Here is a 13,242-nt window from a genome sequence, read left to right as displayed (position 1 = left end):
TATTTAAGAAGATGTCACTCCTCTGCTCAAAACCCTGTAGTGGCCATTCCACTCAGAGGCAATGGTAAAGTTCCCCAACTAGTCTACATGGTTGGGACCCCTTCCTCCCTGACTCTTTTCCTACCACCACCCACCTGGCTCCCTCCCATCCAGCCACCCTGGCCACCTTGCTCCTCCCTGACCATGCCCAGCCTCCTGCTCTAGGGCCTTTACTCTGACAATTCCCTGGGCCTGGACTGCCCTTCCCTATGTAACTAACTCGCTCACCACCTTCTTCTGCTAACATGCTCAGGAGGCCAGCCCTGACCATCCTACTTAACAACCTTGAACTCCACTCTTGGCATTCCTGATCCCCTATCTGCTTTTTCAAGAGCACTCACCGTCTAACATAGGAAATTATCTGCCTCTTGATTACATTGCTTATTATGTGTCTCCTTTTTCCTAGACAGTAAGCTCTTCAAGGGCAGGTCGTCTGTCTATCACAGTCCAATGCCGTTATCACAAGCGCTGGCACGGCGCTGGACACGGCCAGGGCCACGGAGCTGGTACTTCATAAGCAGCTGGTGCATGAGTTAATATGTAAATGAAGGCAATGGCAGGGGTGAGAGGAAGGCGCCACTTCAGAGCCCTAGTTAACTCAAGTGAACTGTACTTGTAAATGATTGACTTGTTCAGTGAGGGTGGCAAAGTTTCTAACTCCCATGATCAGAGCTGCCGGTTCCCAGATTAGAAAAGGCAGATGTGCCAAAGAAGGAGCACCTTCTGAAAGCAAAGGATTCTGCTTTGGAATGCTGACTGAGCTCGCCACGGTGTCTGGCAGGTGACGGGAAATGAACATCCCAAGTGCAAAAGAGATAAGGGTCAGAGATACGACTTAGTCATGAGCCTGGGAACGAGAGTAGAAGCAAAGAGAGCCAGAGAGTCTCTCTCAAGGGAGAGAGACTGCGGGATGACAGCCACAAGGATGGCCCTCATGCTCTTTATTTTTTGAATTTTATTAATAAAAAATAGTTTTCCGCTTGAAAAAAATCAAAGGGAAGTAAAATCAACTGAAGGGTATTTTCAAACAAGCTGGATGGGTGGGCACAGTCAGAAAAAAAAAAAGACAACCCAGGTGTGTCTCTTGTCAACGTTTATCATGGGCACTGACAAAGCCTCACATATCCGAGGTTTCCAGCTTCCTGTTCCCCCAGGAGACCCCTCACTCCTGAAGAAACCACGCATCTCCCTGCCTGCCGTGCGCTTGCCATGGTTAGTGAGTCATTCAACAACTAAAACAGTAAGTGTTCTTTTTCCAGTCACTCTGGAAAACCAAAGATAAGGTGATGTGGTCCCCGAGCCCAAGGAGCTCACTGGTGCCAGGATATTATGGGACAACATGGGAGGTACAGTGATGAAGGTGAGTTCAGGGTATCATGAGAACACAACAGCGCCAGGAGAGGGTCAGGAGTGGTGACTCCTGGAATGAATCTTTAAAAAATGAATAGGGGGGCACCTGGGTGCCTCAGTGGGTTAAAGCCTCTGCCTCTGGCTCAGGTCATGATCCCAGGGTCCTGGGATCGAGCCCCACATCGGGCTCTCTGCTCAGCGGGGAGCCTGCCTCTCCCTCTCTCTCTGCCTGCTGCTCTGTCTACTTGTGGTCTCTGTCTGTCAAATAAATAAATTTAAAAATCTTAAAAAAAAAAAAAAAGAATAGGAATCGGGCACCAGAAAGGGTGGGGGGAGAATGGTGGGCCAGAGCATTCCAGGCTCCAGGGAGAGCAGGAACAGAAACAGAACACGAATGGTCAAATAGGAGGAAAACCTTTCCCGTCCTTCTCTGTCCAGAGACCCTCTCCTGCCTACAGCTGGCCAAATCCAGTGGAGGGCTGTACCTCCAACCCAACCCGTCCACGTTCCAGCCACTACCCAAACTAAAACAGGTCAGTGATTCACCCGCTTCTCCTCAATTTAACTAACTTGGTTATCTCACCATTATTCTCTGGCTTTTAAATAAAATAACACCCCCTTGCTCCATGCAACACTTTACAATTACCAGTCCTTTTGGACGTTGCTCCATGGCTGTGGTACAAAGAAAAGAAACCCACAGAGAAAAGAAATCTCACAGCTCCATGGGGCTTCCTTTCTCTGCCCATGGTGGGATTTCACTGAACCTCTCCAAACGTCCTTTCTCTACTGTAAAATGGGGACGGTGATAGTCTGTGCCCAGGTAATTGACATACTTTTGTAATTTCTTAGAATCTCATTAAGCATTTGTGTAAAAATGCTTTACAGGGACAGATATGTTATAGACTCATAAAGATACAGACTTCATCCGGGTACCTGGGTGGCTCAGTCGGTTAAGCATCTGCCTTCAGCTCAGGTCATGCTCCTGGAGTCCAGGAATCGAGCCCAGTGTCGGGCTCCCCGCTCAGCATGGAGTCTGCTTCTTCCTCTCCATCTGCCTCTCTCCCCCCACCCTACTCTCTCTCTCCAGTAAAATCTTTTATAATAAAAAAAAGATACATACTTTATCAGGAGAGATTCATGTTAGTGGTTATGGTTAGAATCATTCATATTAGCAGCTTTTGTATAATTAATGCATCTTTGGAACTTTGCATGGGGGCTGTGTTTAGAGGCCTGTGTGAATAAAAATCCTGCTCTCCTCACTGTTCAAATATTAAACATGTACTTACTGAGCATCCTTAAGGGCATTGCATTTTGTATGGGGGGGGTGTGGTACAACAAGGCAGAAGACATACTCCAAGTCCACAGAGGACTGGGAAGATGTTTGTATGAAAATAAAAAGTTAACTAAGATAAATGCTAGAGATCTGGATGCAGAAAAAGCCCAGTTCAAATCCCTGCTCAATGCAGAAGCTAGGTAAATTCTAAATGTCACTAAGACTCATTTCTCTGTAAAACAGAGAAGACAATAGTACCTCTGTCATCAGAGGGATGTCACGGAGATTATCCGAGATTAAGTGTGTAGAGCACTTAGTACAGTGCTACGCACAGACTACTCAGTAGACCGCAAGGGTGGGCTGAATTAGGCACCAAATAAAGGGGAGAGTGCTAACCCCAAATGACTCAAGAGATGACAAGGATGGCTGAGAAGATCTCCAAAAGATGTGCCTAGAGGGTGGATGGGATCTTCCCACATGGTGAGGATGGAGTTGTGCTCCAAGGGAGCGATGGTCTGAGACGGCCCGGGCTTCTCTATGCAGAAAAGTGAAGAGATTGAACTTGGAACCCTTGTGCATTGTTGGTGGGAAAGCCAGACGGTGCAGCTGCTACGGAAAATGGTATGAAGGTTCCTCCAAAAATTAAAAACAGAATGACCAGCAATCACACTCCTGGGTGTATATTGAAAAGACTTGAAATTGGGATCTCGAAGATATATTAGCTCCACCACATTCACGGCAGCCAAAACAGGCGAAGACCCAAAATGTCCGTCAACAAATGAAGAAGGAAAATGGGGCAGAGACAGACAATGGAACATTAGTCCATCTTTAAAAAGAAGGAAACTCTGCAACAATACGGTTGCAACAATAAGGACGAACCCGGAGAACATTCTGCTACAGAGAACATTTTGCCAAGGGCAACAAGCCAGTCACAGACGGACTGCACTATCCCACTTATGTGGGGTCTCTAAATTCACAGAATCCAGGAGTGGGAAGGTGGTGCCAGGGGTTGGGGGAAGGGAAATGGGGCGTGGCCAACCAACAAGCATCAGGTTTCAGCTAAGCGAGGTAAAGCTGCTGGAGAGACCTGCTCTGCCTTACGGTTTGTGCACTCCAAAATTTAAGAGGGTAGATACTCACAGTAAGTGTTCTTAACTCAATAAAATACAATTTTTAAAAGAATGATTAGACAAAGACTGACCCAGCTGCATTGGAGGAAAGGGGTCACGCAGGGGAGCAAGGATGAGGTCCTGTTGCACCTGCCCAGACGCATTCTTGGCTCGCAGATTGTTCGGAACAAAAACTATCCCTTTCGGCTCCATTCAGAGCTGCCATTCTTGGCCTTCTGCAAGGTCAGGGCCTGGTAGCATCTTGGCCACTGTGTCAGCCTAGAGCCTGCAGCAGTGAGGGAGGGAGCAAAGGGGCAAGCCCAGCACTTCTCCTGGACACGGAGGACCGAGGGGCCACAGGTGGTGAGGGTCACTCCTTCTGCAAATGTACAGGCTACTCCAAGAAGTGCCTGATTTTCTAAGGTGCGGGCTTAGGTCTCTCTGTTCCCCCCATTCGCTGCCAGATGAAATCCCCTATTTGTTCAAGAAATTTTTGGATGAAACAGCCATGTTTCCTAGAAACAGGGAGCCCAGATATTGGAGAAGAAAAAGAAATTGCCTTAAGAGTGAGAAATTGGAGTTCCTCCAAGAGAAAGTCAGCGGATTGGATCCCTTCTCTTCATGTTAAGGGGGGGAAAAATCTAGTTATAAAGAGTTTGAAAATAATCTTCAGGGGAGGAATAATGAGAGTTATTTTAAAAACACAATGAGGGGAGTCACATCTCTCTCCAGCAGGTGTGTCACCGTTCACAGAAAAGAAGGGCCGGTGGGAGGAGGGAGCATCACATGAACCTCGGGAACATTTCGAGGGCATTTAGCCCGGTGCGGTTCTGATCAATTTTCCTTAGAACTTTCCTCACATAAACTCCTCTGAGGGGCCTCCCCAGTCACACCAGGAGACACTGAGAGACTCTGTTATGGGCTGAACTGTGTCCCCCACCCCCAAATTTGTATGCTGAAGACTTAACCCCCAGTACCTCAGAATGTGAGTGTATTTGGGGAGAGGGTCTCAAAGTGGCCATTTAAGTAAAATGAGGTCATGAGGTGGGCCCCGATCCAATATGACTGTGTCCTCATGAGAAGAGGAGATTAGGACACAGGCAAGGCCATGTGAGGACACAGGGAGAAGGCAGCCGTCGGGAGCCAAGAAGAGAGGCCTCTGAGGAAACCAGCCCTACCGACCCCTGGTCTCGGATTTCTAGGCTCCAGAGCTGTGAGGAAACCACTTTCTGTTGTTTAAGCCACGTAGCCCGTGGTACTTTGTCATGGCGCTCCCCCCGCCCACAAAAAAAGAGTAGACTACGTCCTATCATCCACCCCAAGAGAAAAACCCCTCGCCCATCACAGAGAGGAGAGAATCCCAACCATTTCCAAGTTCTCCAGAGAGCCAGTGAGAAGCCCTGGCCTTTCCGCTCCAAAAGGCTGCCAACTCTCACACCTCCCCCTGGTGTCCCGTGGGCGTCCCCAGGAGCTGAGGCCGAGGCCGGCCTTCCCCACCATCAAATGTCAAGGCCCACTCCCAACCAGATTCAGCCAAATCTCGTTCCAGGCACAAACACATGCCGCACAGCCAGGCCGCACCGGGCTGCCTGGGACCCCGTATTGGGGGACAGTGGCGAGGATGGGGGGTGCGGGCCCCACATTTCTGCTCTCAGAAGCCAACGTGCTGTGGTATGACTGCAGGCATGTCAGGGAACCCCGACATCCCAGAGGAGCAGACACGATGGCTTTGACGCCCCAACATCCCACCATCCACGCCCACACTGCTCCTCACATTAAGGAGCTGTCAGTCACCGTGCAAGATCTCTGGGGCTGGAATTTTCCTTCAAGCCGGAGAAGGCTCCCAGGGGGATGAGACTAATCAGCCCTTCTCTGTACAAAGAGGGGCAGAATGATCCAGAACCACCATGCTGTTTTGCTAACAGACAGGGAGGTGTCCCTGTTAACCCACCCGGCCACCAGAGGCCAGGTGACGCCCCCGCCACCTCACCCTGCCATCTCACACACCCTCGTGAGCAACATACCCTCACTGGTACTCAGGGGTCTTTCCCCAAGTCCTGCCCTTCCCACCTTGGTCAGAGGCCCAGGAAGCATTCTAGATGGCCCCAGACAACAGCAGCCAACTTCCGCTGATTCTGCTTTTGCTTCTGATGTGTGTTACCTGCCCACTAAATCCTGCCTCATGGGACCTTCCTCCTTCCCCTCTGGAACATCAGCTCTGCCTTCCTGCCACGTGCCTTTCTACTGCCACGACTCCAGCCCCCGTGTACCATCCTCCAGCCCAGGGTCCCCCACAGCAGCACTACTGACATCTGGGTCCAGACCATTCTTCATTGGGGGACCAGCTGCTCTGTGCATTGAGGGACAGCTAGCAGGACCCCTGCCTTCCCCACTGGATACCAGCTGCACCCTCGTCTCCAGGTGTGACAACCCCAAATGTCTCCAGGTGTTGGCAAACGTCGCCAGGATCCTTCAGCTCGGCTGTACAGTCAAATCCCCTGGAAGCTTTTTTTTTTTTTTTTTTTTTAATCACCAATGCTTGGGCTCCACGGCACTTAATAAGTTAATTACCTCGTAAGTAAATCAGAAACTCAAAGGATGGGGACTTGGTGTCAATCTGTTGTAAGGGCAGCCAGCGCAGAGAAGCACTCAGACCCTTGAACCAGAATCATCCCTCTAGCACAGAAACAGACTCATTTTAAAACATCCAAAGGCTTCTCACTGAACACAGAAAGGCTCCAACTCCTCAGCACGACATCCAAAGCCCCCAGGTCTGGGTCCTTCTGAACTAGCAGACTTAGCACCCAGTAACCACGGCCGCTCTCCCAGCCCCGGATAGCTCTCCCACACCAGCGTGGGGTTCGACATGTCTGTTGTGTATCTGCCCCAACAGTCGCTCACCTTCCCATCCTCGTGGCAAAGAAAACGAATTTCTTGTACCTCAACTGAGTTGCAAGGCCCCCTTGTGACACCTGTCCTGATTCCCTCACCCCAGATAGATAAGGGCACAGTTATGTATCATGGTGAATGAAAGAAGGACACAAGCAAAAGATATCCTGTTCTGCCCACACCTAACAGTCCTGTTTCTGCATTCCCTTCCCAAGCAAAAGCAGACACCAGAAGCCACACCAGAAAGCACAGCATCCAACAGAAGGCTTCTCCATGCGGCACCATGAGAGTCAATGCCACGGTACTTTTCAAGGACAGCAGTGACTGGTACTGGCGGGGATGGTGATCTGGTAATCACAGAGGGGACAGGCCAGCCCTGGAACAGGAGGCCACACGTACAGCGGCCACAGGGAGCGGCCCACCGCGTGTCACACACACACTGAGCACATGCCATTCCCTCTGCCTGGAACATCCTTCTCTCTCTCTGCCGATAACACCCACTTATCCTTCGCTCTCAGCTGCACGGCCCCCAAGCATCCAAGTCAGGCCTTCCCACAGCGTCCTTTCCACCCAAGCTCATAGCAGAGCATTGCCTTTGGCGACATATGACGGTCAGTCCTGTTTTTCCTGGTTCCACACCTTAGTGGCTATATGATTGGGGCAAGTTCTCTTTCTCACCTTCAGTTTCCTTCTCTGTAAATGGTGATGATCATGTCCGTCTTTGTGGACCGCCTGGGATAGTAATGCATGCCCGCCCCCACTTTATAAACATTCATTGAATATTTCGTCAAATATTCCTTGAGTGAGTGGTGAATGGCACTGCACCCATGTTCACGTTCCTTTGGTCTGGATCCTTCTCCAGAAGCCCAGGCATCTAGTTCAGCGGGCTCAGCGTGCAGGACCCCCCTGGCAGGGCTCTTGAGACTGGCTCTGGGGAGCTCTGGGACCTGACTGGGGACCTGAGAGTACACAGACAGGCAGGTCCCTCCCCACAAGGCAAAGGGAAAGAGCAGTCCTGGGGGCGTGGGCAGAGTCTGTGGGCAGCGAAGGAAGTGGCTCGGCTCCAGGGGCTGGGGAGAACCAGCCTTCACAGCGGAGGAGTGGGAAGTTGGCAGGTGAGAAGGAGAGAACGAGCTTTCCCAGGAGAGGAGCCTGAGGTATGAAAGGGCGCAGAGTTCCTAGAAAGGTAGGGAGGACATTGAGGCGAAAGCCCCATTGAGGACTGTGGCTGCTTTATTTTGTTTCCCTGGAAAGCAGGTCGGTGGGAGGGAAGGAGAGACAGGTCAAAGCAGGATTCCGAATGCCTAGGCTGAGCGGGTTGTACTTGACCCTGTGAACATGGGAAGCCAGAGGAGGGTTTTAGGCTGAGGAGATCAGCGTTAGCTTAAGAAAGAAAAACCAATGTGTTTATGAAGCATACTGTGGAGGTAGGCAGGCTGGGGGGTGCGGAGGGAGGCTGGAAACCAAGACACCAGTCAGAAGACCCGGCCAAGAGAGGAAAATCTACCAGATAACAGTTGTGATGGAAAAGAGTGTCGAGATTCAGAAAACAGAATGTCTCTAGACCGTTGCTCTCTGAGCCTCCAAGCCAGAGCTGCCCTGTCTGGGAGGCAAAGGCAGTCCCGGGGGATCCTGGAAGATGATTTATGGCTTTCGGATATCAGCCTTAAGGGGTTTCTTCTGCTTTTAGGAAGAAGTTTGCAATACGGGCTCTAAGGATTCTTTTCCTGGATGACCCTCACACCTCAGCCACCTGGAATGTTCACGAGCTTCTCGAAGTAGGTGGTCCACGTGGGACCAACTATCTCCATCGTGCCTGAGGCTGTCCAGGAGTTAGCACTGAAAGTCCTGGTCAAATCAGGACACTTGGTCCCCAACTACACCAGTCTGCTGAGCTCCAAGGGCTCAAGGCAGGGCTCTTAATTGTCACAAAGCATTCAGCTAATTCTACTCAACAAGATAAGCCGAAAAGGGGGACACCGCATTGTGAGAAATGGCTGCAGAAGGGGTGAAGGCTGGGCAAGTGACCTGGGGCCTAATCCTTTGTCCATCTCCTCTGACGCTGGTTACCTCAAAAGCCCAGAACAAAAAAATGAGCCAGTCGGAACCCAACACATCACCCCACAAGGTACACGCCACATCCCAAGTGTCCACGGGCTGGATACCCTGTGCCTGGCCACTTGGTCTGAGAAAGCCTTTGCGATGAAAGGGAAAGGCTCTGACTTCTGCTGCCAACACGGACAGACCCGAGATACACAAATACACACACTTGAATGAGGAATCTAGGGGCTCTGGGAGCGGGGTGTCCCTTTATCCTACAAATCGCACTATTTCTGTGGTCTATGTGTACACACCACACACACTCCGACTTAAAAACACTGCAACTGGGGATTAGAAAAATAGCAAAAATGTCAATGCAACATCTGGGAACCTTATGATAATATCAGGATTCTGTCTGTAATCTGACACAGCCTTGGCTGAACTGCCGTGTTCAGTTCTGCACCCTCCTCTCCGGAGTAACAGGTTGTTTTCCAGCTTCCAGTGGACCATCGCCCCTGGCTTCAGATTCCCCGCTACAAACAGGTTACGTGGAAACCTAATCCTTACAGTATTTAACACACACACTCTCTCTCTCTCACACACGGCAAATAAGTCATTTAATAACACCAAGCAGCACCGACGGACCACAGGGATGCCCTCCACTCCGGCCACACGCCCCGCGCCTCGCCAGCATCTCCGCGGACACTTCCCAGAGTTGGGACCCCGCGCACCTCCCGGGGCCCAGGGCACCGGACCGCGCTCACCTTCTGCAGAAATGCCATCCTGGGCCTGTACTGTTGGCCTTGGTGTCGGATCGTCATCCTGGACCCTGGATGAAGGCACCACCAGAAGCCGAGCGGAGCGCTGGAGAGGAAGCCCCCCGGCCAAGGCGCCCGCGTGCCCCGCACACGCCCTGGCGTCCCGCGGGAGGAGGGCGGCCCGAAGCGCGGGGCGGGGGCGGCTGCTGCCGGCGGCGCCCCTTTACTCTGCCTTGGCCCCCGCCCCGGGAAAGCCGCTGGAATCCGCGCCAGCCAATCAGCGCGCCGCGCCGCGGGCTCATTAGCATGCCCTGCGCTGGCAGCCACCTCCCGCCAGGGGGCGGTGTCTGGTCCCAGCGGGACCCCGCGGAGCCTCAAGTGAGATCCGCGTGGGTCTGGCCCCGAGAGTGGGAGGATCTGTCGCAAAGAGCAGCCTTTTCACCTGGGCCAGAAGTGAGTTATTACAGAAATGAGACAAAGAGGCCTCACTAATGAGCGTGGTGGGAAAAATGGTCTTTCCCATCCCAGCTCTGCCACTAGCTAGCTGGACAACCTTGGGCAAGTTTCTTAAATTCTAAGCCTCAGTGTCCTTACCTGAAAGGTAAAAATGAAACATGGGATGGTCCTATCCAACGGACGGGCTGCTATATCATGTAATGGGGAAATGTGTAACACAGTGCTTGGTCCTCAACAAATGTTTAGCAGTATTTATGGAAGCAAATTTTAAGTGGCTTGGTGACGTGTTGGTTAAAGAAAGAGGGGAAGGGGGAAGGAAAAGGAAGGAAGGAAAGGAAGGAACACAACACTGACTCAAGGTTGCAAACAATTTCGAGGGCTTCATGGCTGGTCCCCTCCGAGAGGGGTCCACAACTCCTTTTGCTTTAGAAAATCCAGGACCCAACAGGTGTCCATTCATGCAGAAGACCAGAGATCCTACTAAGCAAACCAGGCCACTGGGAACTATGTTCCTAGTGTGAACTACAAAACAATATCCGTATCCAAATATGACTTTTTTTTTTTTAATGGAGTGTCTTTGGGGCCTGGACTTACACAGAACACACACTGGGATATGCTGGAGCAGATGAACTATGAGTTTCCTTCCACCTTCAACGTTCCTCGATTCTATAAACCCAAAATGGAAAGGAGAAAAGTGGCTTTCCCACAATCAAGGAAGAGAAAACTTAAATTTTTCAGGAGCAAAGACAGGAAAAACACATGAGCTCTTGCTCAGTAATCAGATAGCCAAAACCCCATAGTGTGTGCCAGTGTCTTCTCCTTCACTTCTATCAGACCCTGCTCACCGAGCAACCTTACTTTGGTGGGACTCACCCTCCCTTAGCTCACTGGACCAGGGATGCTGAGGATGAGAACCGCCAGCCACTCCCTGTTCAGGCTGTGGCCAAGATATGGATCTGAAAAGCTTAAATGAGCTTGGTAGATTATTACCTTCAGCTTGAGCCAGACAGAGGTAAAGACACGGCCAGAGAAAGCTGAGGCCAAGTGCAAGGTGACGTTACAAGGAAAACAGAAATGAAAGTTGAGCCGAGGAAGCCCATTGGAAAAAGAAGCAAAGAAACTAAATAGGCTGAGTGCAGAGGAGGGGCTGTGAGGCCGACCGAGAAGTCCCCAGAGCTCACCTGGCTCCCTGCCTTTCCAAGGGCATGTGCCATGTCCACAAATCCTCCCAAGGATCTTGAGTCTTTGTTTCTTACAACCGAAGGGGCTTAACGCATAATGTAGTGTCAAGACTTTAGTGACAGTGTCTTGAAAAATAGAACTGATTTAATTCACCTACTCATTTAAACAACAGACTATTGCATGCCACACATTGTGCTAGAGCAGAATATGACCCAGTCCCTGTCTTGAGACGCTCACAGGTTCATGGGGGAGAAGAATACTTGAACAAAACTATGTTATAAACTGAATGTATGTATCATGGAGATCCTGTCAATAGAACACAGAACTTTGTAGAAGAGTACCTTATCCATGAGTGGAAGAGAAAATCAGGGAGACGTCCTGGAAGAGGAGTCCTAAAGGAAAAAGGGATCACCACAGGTACATCAGACAACAGCAAAAGAAAGGCGCAGAGGCAAGGATTAGCATCGTTTGAGGGGGGTGGCAAGGAATGCATTGGACACAAGGTCTTGGGAGATTGATTAGAGGGACATGGGCAGGAACCAGACAATGGTTGGCTTTGGATCAAGGATTAAATGGAGAGGGGTGTAAAGGAACTTTCTGGAGTGACAGAAATTTTCTATATCTTAATAGGTATGGTGGTAACACAGGTAAATAAGGTTGTCGAAACTCATCCAACTGTACTCTTAGAACTGGAGCATGACACAGTCTATAAACCATACCTCCACAAAAGGATTGACTCCCAAAAGCAAGGATTATCTTCCAACATGATAAGGGACATGGTACAAAGCCGAAATCCTCCCATGACTCGGGTGGGTGAGCATTCCATCATCATCATCTCTATTGTCATCAAAGGCTTCCTTCTTGGTGTCATTCAGACCCTAAACGGGTCATGTTGCCCTGGCTAGTATTCAATGTCATTGACATGGCCCTGAACCTTGTCCCCTGTAGGATAAACTTCATCCAGGCACAATGACGTGTTCAACCATATGGCAGTGTCCTTTAAAACCCAGGTGTAAGGTCACCTCCCGGTAAAATGTCCCTGACCAGCTCAACAGTTCAGTTCAGCTCACTGCGCTCAGTGCTGAGGAAGTCAGGCTTTAGAAAGCCAAGCTCGCAGGTCCCAGACTGGAAAGGGAGACAGAATCTTCAACAGCTCATTCCCGCATGTTGGATGTATCAGACCACTTCCAGGCAGAGACTTCACGAAGGGTCTCCTTTGAGGGGACACGGGGTTAAGGGAAACCCTAAAAGAGGTCAAGGCACCCAGAGATCAACTAATAATGGAAGCCACTGCTATTATCCAGATATAAAGGGCTTGGGGGGGGGCGGTGGGCAGAGCCTTGGTGGAGGGGCTGTCTTGCAGGGCTGTCTTCTTGGAGGGACACAGCCATGGCTAGATAGGATGCCAGGGGAATAAACACGCTGACCTGCTCTCCTCCTGGGACCTCCCATTGCTTAGTTGTGACCAGGAGCCAGGGGGCAGTGGAATCTGGGTGAGGCACCTGTTAGGGTCAGGCTCCTAGAGCACACAGGGGAGGGCAAAGGATTCAAGAGGTAGGAGGGACACAGGGCAGGTACACCACGAAGAAGCAGCATGACGTGTTAAATGTCTTTGATAACTCAGAAGCTCAGAGGATCATTCTCAGAGTTTATCTTGTGTCCTCAAGCACTTTGAACAGTAACAGCACCTCCCCTACCTGCACAGATGTCTCCCTGACTCAGACAGAAATCACGTCGAACTCATTTGACTTCCCGGGCCACTGCCCTTTTCTACCCCTTGTTTGCATTTCATATAATTTTGTCTTGTTTGAATTTGTTACGAGTGTATATTACATATGCGATCTACCAAATCATTTAGAGGGAAAAAAACAAAACACACACCTTCCATGCATGAATGTTTCTTCCTAGCACCTGCTAGAGAGGCAATAGCTCATGAAAATGTATTTTTGGAGGGAAACCAGAGGAGGGTCTCCTTCTCCCATAGTGAGCATACCAGGCCGGCCAGACAGAATCTCTCTGTGCGCCCACGGGTCAGTTCTGGTTGAGAAATAAAGTGACGTGTGGGTGAGACCCACACTCCCTTTCTCTCCAAACTTTCACCTTCTCTACGAAGAAGCTATTTTAGACCTCAGGAAGCTGGCCATAC

At 50.5% G+C, this 13,242-nt stretch overlaps 1 protein-coding gene across 2 annotated transcripts in view; it reads right to left on the bottom strand.

Annotated features, from left to right (window-relative positions):
• LOC111158118 (regulator of G protein signaling 9) overlaps window positions 1–9,625 on the bottom strand; it is a 65,019-nt gene extending 55,394 nt beyond the window's left edge. The window contains exon 1 of one of the 2 annotated variants that reach the window (XM_022519978.1): window positions 9,465–9,625. In XM_022519978.1, the coding sequence (XP_022375686.1) occupies window positions 9,465–9,521 (57 nt within the window). In that variant the 5' untranslated portion in view covers window positions 9,522–9,625. The remainder of the gene's footprint in view (window positions 1–9,464) is intronic. The other variant, XM_022519977.1, reaches the window with a different exon arrangement.
• Between the last annotated feature and the right edge of the window lie 3,617 nt (window positions 9,626–13,242).

The sequence above is a fragment of the Enhydra lutris genome, unplaced genomic scaffold (genome assembly GCF_002288905.1).
Source record: "Enhydra lutris kenyoni isolate GAN:26980312 unplaced genomic scaffold, ASM228890v2 scaffoldscaffold57, whole genome shotgun sequence".
NCBI classification, from domain to species: Eukaryota; Metazoa; Chordata; class Mammalia; order Carnivora; family Mustelidae; genus Enhydra; species Enhydra lutris.
Note: the sequence above shows the minus strand (reverse complement) of the source record. Positions and strands in the feature narration are given on the sequence as shown.